The sequence below is a fragment of the Lissotriton helveticus genome, chromosome 4_2 (genome assembly GCF_964261635.1).
Source record: "Lissotriton helveticus chromosome 4_2, aLisHel1.1, whole genome shotgun sequence".
Classification (NCBI taxonomy): Eukaryota; Metazoa; Chordata; class Amphibia; order Caudata; family Salamandridae; genus Lissotriton; species Lissotriton helveticus.
The window spans coordinates 1,553,335-1,573,581 of NC_136064.1; the positions used below are offsets into that span (position 1 = coordinate 1,553,335).

At 42.2% G+C, this 20,247-nt stretch overlaps 1 protein-coding gene and 1 long non-coding RNA gene across 4 annotated transcripts in view; one reads left to right on the top strand and one right to left on the bottom strand.

The window, feature by feature from the left end:
* Nucleotides 1-20,247, top strand: part of LOC144752166 (ligand of Numb protein X 2-like) — a 169,442-nt gene that overhangs the window by 136,533 nt on the left and 12,662 nt on the right. For all 3 annotated transcript variants that reach the window (XM_078640094.1, XM_078640093.1, XM_078640095.1), the window contains exons 7-8: nucleotides 4,500-4,674; nucleotides 19,200-19,425. In XM_078640094.1, coding sequence (XP_078496220.1) covers nucleotides 4,500-4,674; nucleotides 19,200-19,425 — 401 coding nt within the window. The remainder of the gene's footprint in view (nucleotides 1-4,499; nucleotides 4,675-19,199; nucleotides 19,426-20,247) is intronic.
* Nucleotides 1-20,247, bottom strand: part of LOC144752167 (uncharacterized) — an 85,775-nt gene that overhangs the window by 31,710 nt on the left and 33,818 nt on the right. The window lies entirely within an intron of this gene.

A 20,247-nucleotide genomic window follows, 5' to 3' on the forward strand; every position in this document is an offset into this window, starting at 1 on the left:
GCCAAAACTATCAAGCATAGTGGGCGTTGTTTTATGGTTACGAAGGGCTGTTTCCAGCACGCTTATTTTAGTATCATCGAAGGATCCTATCAGTGGCCACTGACTTTTCTGATCCTTTTTAGTATATTTATGCCATAACTTACTATAAGCTACGGCAACTAGTCCATACTTTAAAAACATATCCTTATTAGGGGTGCCTTCCAGAGGAGCCGGATGATCCACCTCTAATAAGCGGTCCGGGCTGAACCAACTACTGAACAATAGGTAGAAGATGGGCATGACGGGTTACAATGGGGACAAAAGTCTGCACTACCTATCCTTCACTACTTGGCGAAGACTAGGCAGAATATTTCTATTCTACAGTATTCGCAAGTAGGGAATACCCAAAGAGAGAACTAATTCCAAACAGTCAATGTTCGGACAAACAATCAATCAATCAAATGAGGAATAAAATAGGCGCGACGGGTTACAACGGGGGCAAAAGCCTGCGCTACCTACCCTTCGCGATCTGCAAAGAGAGAGGGAAATTCCTGTTCCTCCCCGTTTGTAGGCAGAGAAGATCCTTTCAGAGAACCAATTTCGAACAGTTAATGCTCGAACAAACAATCAATCAATGGAGAGGGAAGTAGGCGCGACGGGTTACAACCGGGGCAAAAGCCTGCGCTACCTACCCTTCACTATCTGCAAAGGGAGAATACTCCTATCCTTCCCCGTTTGTAGACAGAGAATCTCTCAGAATCAAACAATCAAATGCGTAATACTAGTATTTTCCAAGACAATCAAACAATCAATTCGCAATTCGTCGTGTTATACGACCTTACCCGGACCGCATGGACAGTTTCTCGTCTTCCGCTTCCAGCGCCTGATCGTCCTCTATTCTCCGTAATTGCTGTGGCACTCCTGATGGTTCCCAGTCAGGACCGTAGATCACTCGAGAGAGGTCTGCTCGGAACCGGTGAAGTTCGGATGATCGGCTCCCAGACGAGGGTCTATAAGGGCAGGAGCTCTTTCCCGATCGTTGCAGTCGTTCACACTGTCGTTGGGACCTCTCCCACTGGATCCACGTGTCGCTGATGGGCCCCACGTTTGGGTCGCCAATTGTGGAAAAGGGCATGCAGGTCAGATCGATTACCCCATTTCAAGGTTTGCCCGGCGATAGCCGCCTCTCACCCAACTCAAGGTTACCAAATGAAGAGGCAGGCGCTGGAGACTGGAAGGCAAGAAACAGGAGTTTATTCCGACGGAGCAGAACACGTCAAATCAGACAACAGGGTATCTTCTCGAGGTGCTCTAACCGCATCTCTGAGGCCTGGCCTCTTATACACAAGTTTATGGCTTTATTACATTTATGACATCCGTGGTATTGCTTTGAAGTACGAAGAAGACATCTTTGGAATCCCCGGTTCAGGCCCGTTCTCACACATATCTACAGTAGGGGTCCCAACCCAAATCTCAGCATGATGGCTATCGCGCAGCTGGACATTCCGCTGGGAACAGGAATGCGGGCGATCGGTCGGATCTAGGGGTGTGAAGGCATTGATTAATCCCCGCTCCTTTGATGTGAGGCGAGGTCCTACTGTAGGGGGCAATAAACTGCATCTGTTGGGCTAGGTGATGGCCTGGGATCAGGCCGGACAATCGGGCAGGGAGGAAGAGGTTATCAAAAGGGCCTGTTCTATGAATGAGATGAAAGAGTGAGGGGGTTCAGCACGGGATGTGGCTCGGAGGCAGGGTCGCGCTGGAGGTGCGTTTATGGCCCAGGCAGGAGAGACCGGGGGCTGTCGGGGCGCGGGGGATGCTTGCGAGGCCGGGGAGTGAGGGGGAGAGACGTTCTGGCTATAGGCAGTGGGCAGAGAGACCATGGTTTTAAAAAAAATGGCTGCTGCTGCAAGTGTGCGTGAGTCTGAAAGGGGACAAGATGGCGCCGATAATGTTGACATCGCAAACCAGATTTTAACACCATTTTGTATCCAGTTTTCCTTTCTTTGTTAATCTTTTCTTGGTTTTCTCACCCTCTTGCCATTCCCTTGGAGTTTATTTTCTATTTAGTTATAATCAAAAATATAAGTAGCATTAATGCTATCATTACTTTCGATTAACTACACTAGCTGGGACTTCTGCAATGGAGATAGTGTCCTGGAATGGGAAATGGTCTAAGCATCTAAGAAAATGGATGAAGATGCTAAATTTCTTAAAACCTAAAATTGCTGCTATTTCATTGATGCACAAAACATATTTACACGCGAAGGATGCTTGAAAGCTTAGGCAAGCCCGATTCATTGCGTCTGATTAATTTTAAGGATTGATCATTTTATAATCTGTAGGGAGCACCTTAACCTTTATTATCTGATGTTTATATTTCTCTGATCATGTGTATGTTGAGCTGTTGTTTAGTCATGAAAAACCAGCAGTGACTAAGCTTTGGGGAATGTATCCTTTCATTATCAAAGATGATAAAGTGATTAAAAAAGAAATTTACCACTTCTGGACAGATCTGCTGAATCTGTGAAAGATGTAAACATGATTGAGAAGAGCTGAAGGCAGAGGAGAGCGAAAAGCTGATCAGCGCAACTGCTTTGAAACACAGTTGAGAAAATAGGAACGGCATGAACACGACGAGTTACAAAAATGAGAAGAGAACAGCAAACAAAAGCCATGAGGATCAAAAAAAGTTCCTAAAAGGTTGATGCAAGATTAGTGTGTATCATACTAAGACCACAGAAAAGATTATGTTGAAGCATTTCAGATGAAGGGAGAAAAACCTGGTGAGCTACTGGCGTATGGACTGAATGTGTTAGAAAACGGAAGTTAAGCCAAGGTGTAAAGGACAAAATTACAGATGGTATATTGATGGAGGTATACATTAATGTTCTGCTACATTCTGTGAACCGGCTCTACAGCAGTGTGCTGCTTGCTCAACAAAGTCATAGGAGCTCATTTGGAGGTTACAAAGTTGTATAGTAATGCTCAAGAGTGCCAAGGTATCTGAGTTAGAGTGCATTCTTTACAATGTCAGTTCTCCCTGTTTTCCCATGCCTTTCAAAATATATCCATGTATTGTCTTGTTGCACAGTTTTAGCAGACACAATGTTTCTCTATATTTCAGGAGAAGAAAAAAATTAATGCACCAACACAAGGCATACAAACTATCACTAGACTTTCAGGTTGTGGCTTCCCAGTTACTGAGAACTGTCACTATGGTTTCCTGCTGAAGAAAGTTATAAGTTCTGAAACTTTACCAGAAAAGGTGGAACTGAACTGGGGCTATTTCAAAATCATGAAAAGCCAAATGTATAATATTGGTTACAAAATTATAACAAAAAAGTTTGCAATTGTTTCATTTAAAAGCCTGCACGTTGGCTTATACGAAAAGTATTTAGGAATAGAAAATTGTGTGCTAGATTTGCAAGCAGATTTTCAGCTGTGCATTAACCAGCATAAATAGTAAAATTAAGTAGAAAAGCGGTTAACAATCTAGAACTTTTGCCATAAAAAAGGTAAAGTGGTAGAAGGAGGTTGTTGAAAGATATCACATCAGATTTGAATCTTCATCTCTTGCAGGTAGGTAGATACCAACAGCTTAAAAAATCTTTGATAACCTCTATGATCTCAACAGACATACTTATGAGGTAAGGTAAAATGAATCTTTGTTCCTAGATGAAGTGTATCTTGTATAGATCTTCAGATTTAACAAACCTATTATGAGGAAAAAGATGGAAATAGCGAGAACTGCAGATTGAATGATCACAGAATTATGAGAGCATATTTCAAAATAAGACTGGATAAGAGCCCCCCCAAAAAATAACAAAATTACATTCAATAGAGCATGGCTATTGTTGAAGATATTAAAAAAAGATATCTCATTGATCACATTTATGAGCGCTTTCATTTGACACTTTTGGGAAAGATTTGTTTTTAGATCAATATTGTAAAGATAAATGTACACTAGGGAAGAGAACAATTATTTTATTACATTACTAGTAAATAAATATCTAAATTAGCAAATATATAGATATTGTGAACATAAAGAACTAAAAAAAAAATAATGGTCCTTAAAGGTTACAGAATCTATCAAGGCTGACTTGCATATAAACTATAAATGTGATCAGAGAATAGATACGTTTCATGACTTGAGGGAATCTATCTTGGAACTTTGTTTAAAAAAAAAAGGAATTAATTAGTACTGCAAGTTGATGTTATTACAGATTGTTCCCTTCCCACACTTCCATGTGCTCTTTTTTTGTGTAGCATTTTATCCAGATTTTGATATATAATCGTTAAGCTGTTGATTGCTGTTTAAAATTGCATTGCCATTAGCTACTTTTCAATTACAAGATGTAGGAACAAATTCATGCATAAATTGTAATAAAAAGAAAGGATTAAAGGGGTGTCTGTATCAACTGCATACAGCCCAGTGTTACGTAGAATGTGGAATAATGATGATAAACAATTAATGCTTTGTAATTTGAGCTTTTGGTTTTGCACAACTCATTCCATAGGATGTAGCACCAACAACGTTATGCCTTGAAAAGACCGTGATCATGAAGAAGGAGCCCCGGGAGTCATTGGGAATAACTCTTGGAGGAGGTAGAGATGGGCGTAACAAACTTCCCATCTACGTATCTAGTGTACAACCCATCGGATGCCTTTTCCGAGATGGCAGGATCAAACGAGGTAATCATTATAAGTGAACAATTACAATGTCCCATAGATACGTAGCTTTCTCATTTTTAGGTCTTGCCTATAGACCGTGTTTAGCTGTTTCCTGTCCTGTTGTGTACGAGAGCAAAACTTAAGTTGGGGTTCTGGCCAGCCCATTGCTTACCATTGGTTGACTTTCTTGTCAATCGCATTTGCTTGCTTCTTAGTCTGACTTTCCTTCCTCTTCTTTTGTTTGTCCCTCCCTGGTAGCATAACTTCTTTACCATACTTGCAATTGGACAACTTGGTTTTAAATCAGGTAACACATCATTTTTTCTTTCAGCACTCCATGAGACTGCAAGTATTTTCCTGCTGCCTCCTATGTGGTGCTTCTTTTCTATCAAATGTACTCCCTGCTTTCTCTGTGTAGCTCCCAACCCCTACAAGTTCACCCCTAGCTCGTCTTCCCCCTCGCTATCACGTTTTTTTTCTTCTAATGTTTGCATTGTTTCTTATTTGAAATGTCCAGCAACTCTAATCTGCTGCCAGGCCTTTCTTTCCTAATGTTATCCACTTTCATGCTTTTCTAATCTTTTTATAGTTTAGCACTCCAAGAGGAGTGTCTGAACACTTAAAATGGTTAATAAAAAAATGGCTTCCACAGTATCATGTTGCATACGTGTGCATGCTTCATGACAGTGCATGCCGGGCTGCTTTAGTGTCATCATACATATAGGGATGTTTAGAATTAACATTCGAAAGATTTGGGGAAGGGCCATTGGTAATAAAAACGACCCCTGCCAATGAATGAAATTGGTAGTAGCTTCCATCTTTCAAACAGCCATTTGACTTTAGTAATAGTAGCAGTTCAGTATAGATCGAAGAGATCCGAATAGCTGGTAGAAACATATCCCAGATATCTTATAGGGCATTTTAGAGTGTGTTGGCATTGCAGAATAGATTGAAGATAGTCTATAAATGCTGACAACAAAATGTCCAATTTGATGATTTTGTAACCCCTAATCTCTGTGAATTCTCTTTATTTTATCTAGATGATATTTATTCTAATCGGCCTTTAAATAAAGGATCATGTCATCTGAATAAAGCTTATCCATTCTTAGTATGGGGAAATATATTCAGTGTGCATTGAAATAGCAATCTGTTCAATTCACAGGGTGGATATTATGGGGGACAAGGAAAATAAGACATCCCTGCCATGTCCCAGAGGGGTCTTAAATTTACCTGTTTGTTCTGAATGTATCATTGTAGTTGGAACATGGAATATACATTTGTAATACTTGTATAAATTGGGGCTGAAAAGCAAATCCTTGAAGTATATAACCTAATGCATTCCAGTGTACTATGTTGAACGCTATTTCAGCATCACCCATAATTATATAGGTTTTACGGGTATGCTGAGAAAAACAGTTAATGGCTTCTATGAGAGTTTGTGTTTGCAGCTATAACTTTTTCAGCTAATCTGCCATTTTGATCCTGATGTTTCAATGCATGCGCTACTTATGCAATATAATTAGATAAAATGTTCAGGAATAATGTGTAATCAGAATGTAATAAACAAATTGTTTTGTAGGAGCTTTGATCACTTTATTGTTCATCTTATTCCAAGAAACTTACTACTGTTGCTTTAAAGAATGATTATGCTATCTGATCCCCTGGCATGACTGATTAAATTATCTTAATAGGTAGCCATGCAATGGAGGGGGAAAACTCTATAGAATTTGGTTGGAATCCCATTTTTACCTCTAGATTTTGCATTAGCTATTAATTCAATTTAATTTCTGCTAATATAATTCTTTGGCTTAAGTCTGTTCCTTTGTTGTGACTCAAGACAGCTGCCTTTTCGATAGCTGCTTTCATATCAGAAATTTTAGTCATTCTTTCTTTTCTAATTTTAGCTATAGCTTGTCCTCTAAAAGCTGCTTTAAAAGTGTTCCACACTATATAAATGCATTGCAACAGTCTACTTTGGGAAATTAAAAAACGTCCAACCTTGAAGTTGAATCTAGTCAGAAAAACGGTATCCGTTTTAAAGCACCTGATTAATTGAGGGGTTTTTTGGCTTGATTTTTCTTTTTCCTTTTACCTTTACAGATTTTTGAATAATGTTAATATCGCCACCGATTAATACAGGCCCTACTGAATCCATTGCTAAATTGTAAAGTTATTCTAAAAAATCACATTGTTGTTCGATGGGTAGCTCACAAAATGCTCGTTTTTGTCCAAAATCTGCCAGTGGGGTCAGACTTTGTATTCTGTATCTCACATTTTAAAGTCTGCTTGAACTAAACTCAGATTATCTATGTGCGGCATTGGAAGATGCTAAAAAGATACAAAAAGTCTAGCCTGATATCCATTTGTTGTGTTAATTACTCTTCAGATGAGTTTTATGCAAAAATATTATATCTATATTTTGTAGGTTTATCCATTATATTATAGCTCCGTATTTTCTTTTGTTAGTTATACCATTTACATTACAGGTTACTATTTATCTACTCCCATTAAAGCAAAAAAAAAAGTACATCGGAGGTTTTCTAAGCTGCATTGAATCCTATTTCCTCCTAGATTTTTTTCAGCCTTTTTTCGCCCTTTTTTAGGTCGAACCCTGCGTTGCAGCGCATGAGGGGCAGGATTCATTCTCGCGTTTCCGGCGATGTTTTTAAAAAAAAAATTGTTGCCTTTTCGCAGTCATTTCTGCGCGTCCCTCGGCGGTGGAGGAGGTAGGGGAGAGGCGGTGCTGGTTTCTTTGGCAGTTCATGTTTCATTTCTTTCTAGTTTTTCAAAGGGGTCAGAAGGGGAGGAAGTCGGGGTTACATTTGTTTATAATGTAAGCTCTCATTAAGAGCAGCGTCTATGCCTTCACCCCTGCAATGACATAAAAACGTACCAGTAAGGCTGCATGCTTAACTTACGCCAATAAGAAGTGCAATCCCGAGGTAGGCAGCGCATTGCAAAACCGAGATAGTTATTTCTTTGCACGTTATTTTTATTTTTAAATGCGTTTCCTTCTTTGCCCACAGTTGTTGCAGGATTAATTCGTCCACAATGATAAGTATCTCATCAGAGTAGTATTTGTCAAGACAGCAGCCCCTCCCTGGCAGAGGCTGCAAGCCCAGGCAGCGGGCCGGTCTGCCGTGCGGATATATGACGTTATAACGCATACTATTACAACGCATGCTTTTACAACGCAATTTTTACAACGCAGGATCCATTACAACAAATACTATTACAACGCATTTTTTTACAACTCATATACCTTTACAACGCATACCATTACAACGTAAGTATAGGTAAGTATATAATTTTTTTGAAAAATGTAAGTTATTAAATTTAATTTTATATAATTTTAATTTACTTATTTTTTTAATTTAAATTTAATTTTTAAAACCCAAACCTAGCCCTGAACCCTAAAAATACCCCTTTACTCAAAAACCCATACCTAGCCCTGAACCCTAAAAATACCCCTTTACCCAAAAACCTGAACCCTAAAAATACCCCTTTACTCAAAAACCCAAACCTAGCCCTGAACCCTAAAAATACCCCTTTACCCAAAAACCCAAACCTAGCCCTGAACCCTAAAAATACCCCTTTACCCAAAAACCCAAACCTAGCCCTGAACCCTAAAAATACCCCTTTACCCAAAAACCCAAACCTAGCCCCCTTTACCCAAAAACCATACTTACCTATACTTACGTTGTAATGGTATGCGTTGTAAATGTATATGCGTTGTAAAAAAAATGTGTTGTAAAGGTATTCGTTGTAATGGATCATGCGTTGTAAAAGTTTCGTTGTAAAAGTCATGCGTTGTAAAAGTTGCGTTGTAACGGGTGTATACCCTGCAGTGCACCACCGTGTCTAACATGGTGCCCCAGCGCTGCGGTGTTTACACAGAGACCTTCGCACTGCCGACATGTCAGGGAGCCGGGGCTTTGTTTTCGATGTATTTCCCGCCTCCCCCACCCCGCCTCCCCCACCCCCCCTCCCCCCTCGCCCCTTGGAAAAAGACACTGTGTCTGGCTTATTACACCCAAGGGCCTGTCTGCTATGTGTGTATGGGTTAGTTATGGGGCCGGAGGAGCGCTCAGATTCATCAATTTGATGCCCCCGTCACAGCGCTGCACTCATGTAACGCCCGTAACAAGCGCCACTGACCCGTGATCACGTTTACAGTAGCCTGTGATTGCCCTTTTACAAGATAAACAGCAATTAACTCTCTTCAATACTTCCGTCTTTATTATGGTTATGTTACTTAGTTTTGTACAGAGAAATATTTGGCATTTACGTGGCCTCTAGGCGCTGTTGGCGGTGTTTATGTAATGGGGGTAGTTCCAACGAATGGTTTGCTGATGGGGGCAAGGGAGTCTTGCGAGTTGTCTCTGTCCTTCCTGGGTGCATGGGAAGTTTCACAGTGAGTTTGGGCAGATTGTGGGTGCCCTGTTCCCTAACGTGTGAGGATGCAGGGTCATACGATGCGGTGTGCAAAATTTGCATAATTTCCTTCTGCGTAATTATACAAAATTCCACAAAAATTAACAACATTATGTTAAATGCAAAATCGGTATTTAGCGTGTAATTGCACGGACGCAGTTCTCAATCCCCGCCCACCCCCAAAAAAGGGTGCCAATCACACGGGTGCAGCTAACAACCATCACTTGTGTGCTAGTCCCTAGTTTTGTTCCTGTGCTAAACGTTTGCAGGATTATTCCGCTACCTGGTATATTTGTAAGATTTCAGGAATTTCACATAACCATCTAACTCGTCATTTCAACCACTTCTAACAAGCATTTGCAATACAATAGGTCTGACATTTTAGAAACTTGGACCTATTGCAAATGACAATGCCTTTTATTATTGCAGGTTTTTTAAACACATAAATAAAAGGCATTGTTATTTACAATGCCAATGGCGCAAAATATCGCAATTGCGAGACCTATTGCATTGCAAATGCTTGTTTTGTTCCCAGTCACCCGCAGTGACCCTTCTCCTCCCCCAGAGGACTGTCCTCTTCCATCATCTCTACCCTGTGTGGCTTCTGTTGAGGGCACTGTCCACACTCACCCACATTCATCGAATTGACCCCTCTTTTAGCAGTGCCATGTTTTTGCCCCTATTGCCTGATTTCTTAGCTACCACCCACCATTTAATTATTTCAGCCTAGAAAATATTCTAATCTGCAAAATGATTTTTTTTAGCAGAAAATGTCATGGCAAGTCATCTTATCTACCCCGCTGTCTGTATTATTTTGGTATAGTTGAAAAGTCATTGAAGAACAGGTTATGTTTTGCAAAGCAGAGGAAGGGCATTTACAGATTAATAATATCAGCAAACATCAGTAGGTTACTAGGTTTCCTTTTCCCAAATAATGTTGTTTCTTTTTTTTTTTTACAGCAAATTGACTCTGCTTTTAGCGATGCCATAATGCTGCCCGTACTGTCCTACCACCAGCTATGACTCTGTTAAATAATTTTACAGGCTAAACAGTCTTTTTTTTCTCTGTAAACTGAATAGAATCTGGGTAGCTAGTAAATTAATTGCTGCCAAGTAAGGCTTACTAACTGGATAGCCCAACATCACAATATCCTCTAATATTTTAATTCCGTCTTAGAATCATTAAGGAGTGTGATATTTTTGTACAGTGAGCACCGAGCGTACAGATAAATTCTAAGCTCAAATTTATGTCAGCAACCATATTCCAGCTGGATTCCTCTCAAAATCTTTCAAATAATATTTGTCATCTTACACTGTCGCACACACTTGGAACTTAAATTTAGACGTGTGTATTAAGGAGGCTCAAGCACCAATAGATCTGAATTATTCAATCATACATCTGAACTCTTTCTGCCTCTGAGCTGTGGTGACTGTTTTAAGTTTTAGTCAATATTGCTTCTTTGATCCTAATAGTCTGCAAAGTTTACCAACACTGTTCTTGGAAATCTAGCATGGAACTGCATGATTGCACGGGCACTGCTGGGCTGAATGATTGATAGATCAGAGGAAAAATGATGTTGAACATGCATGTTGTTTAAATTCTTGATGAATGGAATAGTGCCCAGGTCACTCTCCTTAGTTTTGGGGATGCCGAGCAACCGAAGAATAGGTAAGCAGGAATGAGTTTCAAGTTCCCTCTATTTGTTCCAGAGATGAATTCTCTTTCTCATACTTATTGCAACGTTCTCGAAGCTAGATCTTCTGATCTTTAAGATGTGAAATGCTTTGCTCCAGTTCCTCTACTCTGTCAATGAGTTGGGCTATTTTCTGATCAAGGTTAAGAAGTTCTCGCTTCTGCAGCATGGCTTGCACTTGTATTGTCTTCCTTTCTCTAATCTCTTTCAATGTTGACTGCAGTATTTCATTCAAGACTATTTGTGCGGACTGGAAATCTTTGTTGGCCTCCTTTAAAAGCAGGGCCATATTCTGACAATGGATTTATTTCTCTGCTAGTATATGTGAAGCTTAAGGTAATTGCGGAGATTGCTGCACAAAGCTCATTCCAATCAGGGGCATTAAATGACAGACCAGGAGACGCAGTGGTTGCATTGGTTCCAATATCTTATTGATTATTATCTTGAAGTGCTGTTTTCCCAGAGCTTATTATAGAAGAGGACCTATTGACTAGGTGTGTAGAAACGAATTGAATTGTAGAACATTTTGAGTTTAAATACCTGAAACTGAGAAAAGTATTTTAGTAGAAGTAGAGCAGAACTCTGGGGCTTGCCATTATATTTGTAGGTTGTCAAACGCCTGGTTTTTTGTGATGCCTCCTCCGAGCCATGTTGGCGGCAGCCTCACAGTGCGGTTTTGTTCTTTCTGGCACAAAGGGTGGTGACAAGTCAGTACCTTCTCCAGATGTTGCCATGTTTAAGAATACATCCAAGTTAGAATTCAAAGTGTAAGGTAACGTTCTCAAAGGCTGATAGTGCACACCCTGCTGTCATAGGGTTGTTCCCTGATCGCTCTGTAGCACATTTCTATTTGTGAGGGGAGCTTTAGGGACTATATGGCTTCATCAGCTTTCTTCACACGTCGAGCTACGTAAACTTTGGCCCACGGATGAGTGTACCCTCTGCCAGATGTTTGGCAGCTTCAGTTGCAGCATCAGTTGCTGGGGGCGTGTCCGGCTTCGCTATGGAAGCAGACCGAAGCAGTGCATGGCAGACATAACCACACTCTCTCACGCACACCTTTTCACATTCTGCCTTTTCAATGATACGAAGAGATTTGACTGTAGTCAGTTATATTTTAAAAAGTAGGAAACGCAAATAGAGTTTTATGTCTCAAAAAAATGGAATCATCATATCAGATAGTACTATGAACCTTGGGCTGTATGAGTTCTGAAAAAGTCCCTTATCTGTTTCTTGAGTGCAAAATAAAACTCTGATTTTTATAGACTGGGACCGCAAATTCCATAAAAAACGGGCATGAGATCAAGATTTGCCTCTGGCTCATACATGGCTCGTAATGTCTATTCTCTTATCCCAACATTCAGTTAGACAATGAACTGCCAGTTAATAATGACCACCACTATTTGTTATAGCTCAGATGGGATCCCAGTTTCAATTTTCCCGAGAACAAATTGACTTGTGACTGGAATGGAGGTTAACAGGTTGCTCTCATTCGGGTGTACCCTTCTGAGTTCAATCAGTGACTGCAGTAGATAGTTGTTTCAAAATATTAGGTGATCCTGTTCGGTGTGGAATGTTGGTGGGTGCCAGCAGAAAGAGGTAGCAATTCCTGATTGCGTTGCACTCCCTATTTATTGAAGGCATTTCCTCAACTGAAGGAGATTTGGTTTAGCTCTCTTGGGAGCGCTAGCGTAAGCCCTTGGGCTCTGTTTATATAATGTGACTTTAGGTTGTGTGATAATGCAGGCCTATGTAAATCTCTGGATTTTGGTTAGCGCATAGCACCTTATTCAAAAGCCCTCTGCACTACTAATAAAGTGTTTTAACATTTAAAATTACAGATACCACAGGTATCAGTAACTCAGAGTTGTAGCCTGAGAAATGGGTAATTACATTCAGAATCAGTTCATGCACCACATTTCCTCTGTAATTCCTCCTTTTGGGTTATCACCTATATAGTATGCCAGGTTATTCCTGGTAAACCGTGCAGGTGAAAAACAGCATTGAGTCCTGGGTTTCCTGCAAAGTTGTAATCCTGATTTGTGTCTCCGCTTGTAATTCTGATATGGTATCTCCTCTTGCTAACCAAATTGAGATTTACTTCCACTTAGAATGATGACCATATATTGTTGCTACATTCTGGAGGTATCCAGACATTTATTTTAGCTACTTTGTGCATGGTACATAGGACCTTGAATGTGACCCTTGTTTCTACAGAAGCCTGATCAGAGCTTTCAAGGCAGGTGTTGCATGGTCCTGTTTGAGGATTGAGACTCAGCCTTGCTGCTTATTTCTAAACTACATAAAGTTAAAAAATAGTTTTCCCCCAAAGTCTGGTTTAGAAATTAACTGTTTCAGTTGGCCATCACCAATTATCTAACTACCTCACATTGATTATCTAACCACTTCTACTTGGTTATCTAGCCACCTTTAATTGGTTATCTAACCACTGCTGCTTGGTTATCTAGCCACCTCAACTTGGTTATCTAGTCATTTGTACTACTTGATTCTAGCCACTTCTACTTGATTATCCCTTTGCCAGCCCACACCATCTTCAAAACCAGCCGCATTATTTACAGAGCTATCACAGCCAGCACCCTGATTATCTTGCAGACAAGCTCACCATGTCTGCGGAATCTCAGCACACCCTTAGCCGGGACACCATTAGACTGCAGAGAAAGTTTAAAAAAGAAAAAGCAACACATCAGGCCTTTTCCATCTTTTGGAAATTGGATGTCATGCTTTATGGTAAGCACCCTGACTCACCTCACGAAACCCGAGACCCAACTCCTACCGTGAGACATACCAGTATGAGACTGCCTCTCACTCAAAAATCACAATCATTTCCCATCCACATCCTGTCAATCAGTCATACCCAACAAACAAATAAACTCACAGCACGATTCATGGCTATTGCAATGGAAAAGTCCCTCACATGGTGACCAATGTGCACCCCTGCCATGCGTTGCCCAGCTGCAACGATGTCTGGATCCCTGGTGCTGATTTTTGGTGCCATGGGTGAACACAAGACCATGCGTGTGCGCCATGACATAGGCCTGTGTCATGAATTACCGTCTTGTTGGAACATGAGGGATGCCCAAATAGCTACCCTCATAGTAGTGTCAGGCTTCTGCCTTTACCAGGAGTCCTGTAGCACAAGCGCATTGGTCGCAGCCTTCCGTGTAGTGATCAATAGAAATAAACAGGACTTTTTACCTGTATCACTGGAATGAGGCCTACACATTCACTTGTGATGTTTTGCTGGTGTATGCTTAACTCTGCCTCCAAGATAATATGTAGGGCTCTCCAGCCTGTGTGTGGTTGTATGCATATGCTGGCTGTATGTGTTCCATGTATACAATACATGGAAGATTCTGGGCTCAATCTTGAGCGAACATGGGCTGAGTGGAGGGAAATGAGGTAGAGGAATCCTCCAGACAGATTTTTGGATTACTGCATTTCAGTGAACTGGGTGGGACACACTGGAGGAAATAGATCCAGGCTCTTCAGTACACTTCAAAGGGTGCTCTTTGATTCAGGCAGAGGCCTCTCTGAAGAGGCCTGTGCACATCTCAGGAAGGCAGTGGGGCTCATAAGAGAATCATAAAGAGGAGGGCTGGTGCCGTGAGGTAAACTTTTGATACACAAACCACTGTGGATTACATCCAAGTGTGAACCTCTAGTCACTCCTGTGCTGTGGGGCTATCAGATTTGGAGTCGCTCCTGCTGTGACAGAATGCTTTCTGGTGCAAGGGCAGAGCAGAGGAGAGGGCACTTAAAAAGGAAGCAACCCCCGAACACAAACTTCAAAGGCTCCGACCCGAAATCACATTTGTTTTCTAAAAATGGACTAGAAGAAGAGGAGCTCTGGCCAACAAAATGGTCAACTGTCAAGCAGCCAGTCGAGCTGTGACCCGAGAAGCTCTGCAAGATTTCTGCCTGTGACCAGGACTGGGGGCTGAGGTCTGCCAATCTCCCATTTATGTGAGGGACATCACCCACGTAAACCAAAGACCACCTGCTTCTGAACCTGGAGCACAAGTGCCTGCCTGCTTGTTGAGACCAATGTGCTTGTGAAGCAGAGGAGAGCACTGTAGGGAGTTAGGTCCAGTGCTGAGTGAGGTCTGTGACTCCCTATGCCAGACGGGGCTTCCTTAAAGATTACTGCCATGCTGATTGGGCTGTAGCCCATATGTGAAAATAGTTTGGTGACCCCACTAGAAAGGACGAGGATCATTGCCTGGTTTAAGCCGTTGTTGAGATGAGGCAACATGGTAACCCGTATGCGCCCGAGCCCCTAGCTGAGGATTGGAACTGCGGCAATCCACCTGTGAATAGGATCGGAGGAACTCACCGTCTCACCAGAGGAAGCATTGTAGGTGCTGAGGCCCCTGCAGAGCCACGAGTGCTATTCACCAATAGCAGCCACTACAGCTCTCTGTGACGTCTGCAAGTAAAACTCTTCCAGAGGCTCTGGTTGCACAACTTCTGCAAGAGCGGGTAAGACTGATCATAGGGCTGGGGGACTCCAGGGGAATATGTTCTGCTGCATAGCGCTTCGGGCACTGGAACACTTTTGACTTTGATGGAGTCAGGGTGGGGTTCCCAAGACTCAGGCTACTAGTGGGGTTTAACCTGAATGTTGCCTATAGTAAATGGGGAATAACCGCTACCATTAGTGAGAGGGAAGTGGGACCCCAGGATCTGCCTATTGAACACTAGAGCCCCAACCTGAGGGGACTGTGCGTATTACGTTTGTATGCTGTATTTTACTTTGTGTTCATATATTAAGACTGCTCTTTTCATAAATGTTACAAGAAACACTGGTCCCAAATTTCAACATAGATAGCCAAGCAATAAATATAGACCAAAAATGAAATCTATATTGAATGTCCAGCCGGACATATTTAATAATTTATTATATTCAAAATGAAAAAGAGGTTACTAGACAATTTCCAAGTGAGACCCAACCTGTGTCCGACTACCACATGAGTACAAACAAGGAAACAGTTAAATGCAAGGCAAAAGCAAAAAGGTCTGGGCAATATTCACAATTAAAACAGACAGTTGGGGGAGGAGCTACGCTAGCAAGCAAGATGGCAGCATAAGCTCCCGGCTCCACCGACCTCCGCCAGCAGCTCGTATATCCTGCAAGTTATCCTGTTTTCCAACCGGACTCCCGTATATATGAGGAGTGACTGACTCTGAAGGCGCAATCCCGAACTTTTAATCACACCGGATGACGGAGATACGCCGTGTTTAATTTTCGGCCTACCTGGGAGTGGAAGCCGGGGCCTCGATTTCTAACCCATCCGGGCTGGAATTGAACAACAACGGCTGTGAACCTTGGGCTTTGTCCGGTCTCCCGAACGGGGACATAATCTACCTGTTTTAAACGGCGATTTCGTATCCTGCCTGCAACGCACACGCCACGGCGTGACACACCGTTTGCTGCGGCCCTGTATCCGACGCCCGGAGACATAGTAAGCTTGTCGGGGGGGTGCGGATGGGAGCCCCGACCAGCGGCGAAGGTGCAAAATTGTGAGGTGAGAGCGCCCGTGGTTGGTGTCCGCTCCAGTGTTGCCTGCTTCCCCGGAGTAGCCGGCCTCCGGGGTCTGCATCCTGATCTGTTGCTTACGAGAGGAGATGAAGGGGACGAAAGACACACCACCGCTGCGCGCCGTAATGGTGGCCATTAGAGCGCTCCACTCACAGATCATCGTCAACTACCAGGCACTGTCGGTAACAATGGATGATCTTTGCCGGAGACCGGACAGCGGCTTTTTGCCATCATCGCAGCCAGCGGTGCCACCAACGAAACATCGTGTATCCAACTTCGAGGTCCCTGTGCAGACGCCGGATCCCTTTGGCGTTGCTGGTTTCTAATAAGACAGATCGCGCGCCCGTGGACATTGTCAGCGTCCCTTGCTTGAACCCTATCTCGCCGAATATCACTATGGACGAGCTTGACTGCCTTAACAAGATCACCTGTGACTATTGGAAAGTTTTATCATCCTTCCACGCTTTTCCTCGCTTGCTCTGTGGAGATCGTGAACTTTTATCCTTTTTTTGGCTTGCTCATACTGACTTGAACTTTCATGAAAACTTTACCTCTCTCATTGTTGCAGTGGCCTGGGTTATAAGTGCTCCAGTGGACATTCGTACTGGCCAGGGTTAACTTGTGGGACTTTTTAGGATACGGGAAAATAATTTAATCTGCTGCTGGGATTGTGACCTGTGAAATGCGGGAGTCTGGTGGTATGTTTCGTACTTACCCGGATTGTTTGTGCATCTCGCGGCACTTGTTTCCGGGTGGTCGCGTCTGGTGGAGGGTAAGGGAGTCCGGGAGTGTGTTTTTTTGTCTCTCCTCCTCCGTTTCTTTCTGTCTTTTAGGGACGTTTCTGGGCGACAGGCACGCTGCTAGTGGGTTAGGCCGTAGCCATTGCAGGGGTGCAGGGTGGTGGGGGGGTTTGTTATTTTGCCTTTGTTTTGTTCTATGGCCCCTTCTTTCTTCTCTTACTCTCTCTTTAGGGTATTCCTCTGGGCGACAGGCACGCTGCTAGTGGGGTAGGCCGTAGTCATTGCAGGGGTGCAGGGTGGGGGGTGCGGGGGTGGTTTGTTATTTTGCCTTTGTTGTGTTCTATGGTCCCTTTTCTTTTTTCTCGCAGGGTCCGGTAGCGATACTTTCGATCTCATCCTGCAGCATATGAGTGGGCGGGGTTTGGGGTGGGTGGTTATGATGATAGATTGGTAGCTTTGTTCTTCTCCCTTAGTGAACATACTGGTGCTTGCATTTTTACTGTTGGTCTATCTTGGTCCATGACTGCCTTATAACGCCTACCTGCATTTTTATACCTCCAGTGTGTAGATCCGGATATCCTGTATCTTCCTCTTTATCTTGTTTTTTGGGGGGGGGGGGGTTAAATATAAAATGAAACCTTAGGCATATCCTTGATCTCGAAATGTTTTCAATACATCGTCTATCCTCTACCGCTGCCGGACCCATGGGTTGTCGGCTGAAGAGCTGTGTTATTGGATTTCCTGATACGTTTTGCATACATGTGGTGACCGGCCCCTGTCGATGCAGGGCTACTTCTGTATTTTGTGTTGAACGATATAATAAAGGTTTTCCAAAAAAAAAAAAAACAAACAATAAAACAGACAGTTAATTACACTTTGTGTGATTTCATCAAATGAAAAATGCAAATCATCAAGTGCAAATTGTCGACGACGTTTCGATCCCCTACAAATGTGGGATCATCATCAGGACATATACATTAATGCCTTAACTCAGCGTGACGCAGCTGCATCTCTTAAGTTCCTGGTTTAAGGTATCAGAATATAATCTGTACTATACGCCACCGGATAATGATTGAAAGAGTAGGGTTAGAGATGGTCAAATTTCACCAGCCACGATGTTAAATAATATTTACATCGGGTCCGTCAACACTGCTGCGCAACTCCAAAAATCGGGAGTCTGGCGTGCCGCGAGCAATTGCTCAACAGATAACGCGGGCCTTTGAAGAATGAGACACACAGGATCGGCCTTGTGTCTCATTCTTCAAAGGCCCGCGTTATCTGTTGAGCATTATCTAGTAACCTCTTTTTCATTTTGAATATAATAAATTATTAAATATGTCCGGCTGTACATTCAATATAGATTCCATTTTTGGTCTATATTTATTGCTTGGCTATCTATGTTGAAATTTGGGACCAGTGTTTCTTGTAACAGTAATTAATCCCAAGGTCCCAGACCTATTGCTACTTTGGGCTCCCTTGTTTTGTATAATAATATGCTCTTTTCATAAAAGCAAGTATGTGACTGAACAATCATTTATTGCAGCTATTGAATGTATTTTGAGTTGAGCTTGTGTTCACTCCCCTGTACCTACCTCCACCCATCCCTGACGCACGTCTCTGGTGGTAATCGATTTAGTCCATTATAAATTTATTGTTGCAAATTAAACAAAGCCTCGAGTAATTATAATTCAAGTGACAACTAAACCTTCTTTAGGATATTTAAAAGCTATGCTGTTGCTGGTGACTTCAAGCTAGATACCAACCATTCACTGCACCACTACATAAATATGTATGCATTGCTTAGTCACTGCAGAGTGACAATGTGGTATCATTACTATCTGAAGGAATAAACTATCCTGCCTTTATGACAGTTGAAGAGATGGCCATACATTTCTTTCCCCCCAGCCACTAAGCCAGCTTTTTTTGGCCTAACACTGTTGGCATTATTTTCCTCCAGTTTTATTTGTCAATTCTCTTTATGTGAATGTGAACAAATACTGACTTTCTTGAGGTTTTAAATCTGGGTTGTGAATGCTTAAATAAGGGAGTGTGAAGCCCATTTAATGTTTACGGCACTCGTCCTTTAGCCAATGATCTGTTTGTGTTCCTATCTTGCAGGAGATGTGCTGCTGAGCATTAATGGTGCTGATTTGACTCAACTGAGTTATTTAGAAGCCGTTTCCACTTTGAAGTCCAATGCGGCTTTGCATACAGTAGTCCTGAAAGCCCTGGAGTTGCCTGTGCCAGAGAAGGACTTTGAATCCTCAGATGAGCCGTCTACTCCATCCCGAGAGAAGGGCAATGTTTGGTCGCCTTATTGGATCACGTGGCTCGCACTTCCAAGGTACGTCGAGGAGCCTACTGAGGCAGTGGCCTTACCACTGGCTACATTATCCAGTCTCTTGACTTAAGTGAGGACATACAGAACTAGATAGAAGCCAATGTCACCAGCAGTGGTCTCAAACTCAATGGTGTTGACACTAATGGGCACACTTATGAAAAGAAAAGTTGACAATTGAAGAAACTGGACCACAGACCATGCCAGCAGACCGCACCACTGGGTGGTTTCAAGTAGTTTTTGCACTATACTGCTTGGGATTAAGTTCAAGCCAGATTGTTGCATGTGCTTTGCTTCTGTTTTATCAAAGCTTATAAGTGTTTCACAAATTAGGTTCAAATGCAAGCTACTTTATCTACTTGTGGGTCCAAAGGTGGCTAATGTGCTTCGGAATAGGCAAAGTAATGGAAGATTGTTTTTTTTTTTTTTTTAAATCCTTAATCCGATTTAAATATTTCATTCTTTCTGGCATACACCAGAGAGAATGAAAACATAAATCTGATTAAGGATTTAGAGAATTACATAAATGTAATGAATGGGACAAACAGAAGTTACATTACGCTTAAACTTTTGTACCACCCATAGCGGTCATTTTCACAATGCCGCGTCATCACGAAACCTGCATTTAGCATGCACAGTGGTTTATATGTGAGGGGATGGATTTTTCTGCCTGGCCTCTTCAGTAGTAAGGTAAGTACTTATGTTTTGTAACGGAAACCTGGCTAAAACCCCATACCGTCCCTGCTATAGCATTAGGGGTTCCCTTGGGATATAAGTTTGTAAATTTAGATCGCCCAGAGAAAATAGGTGGTGGTTTAGCCATCATGT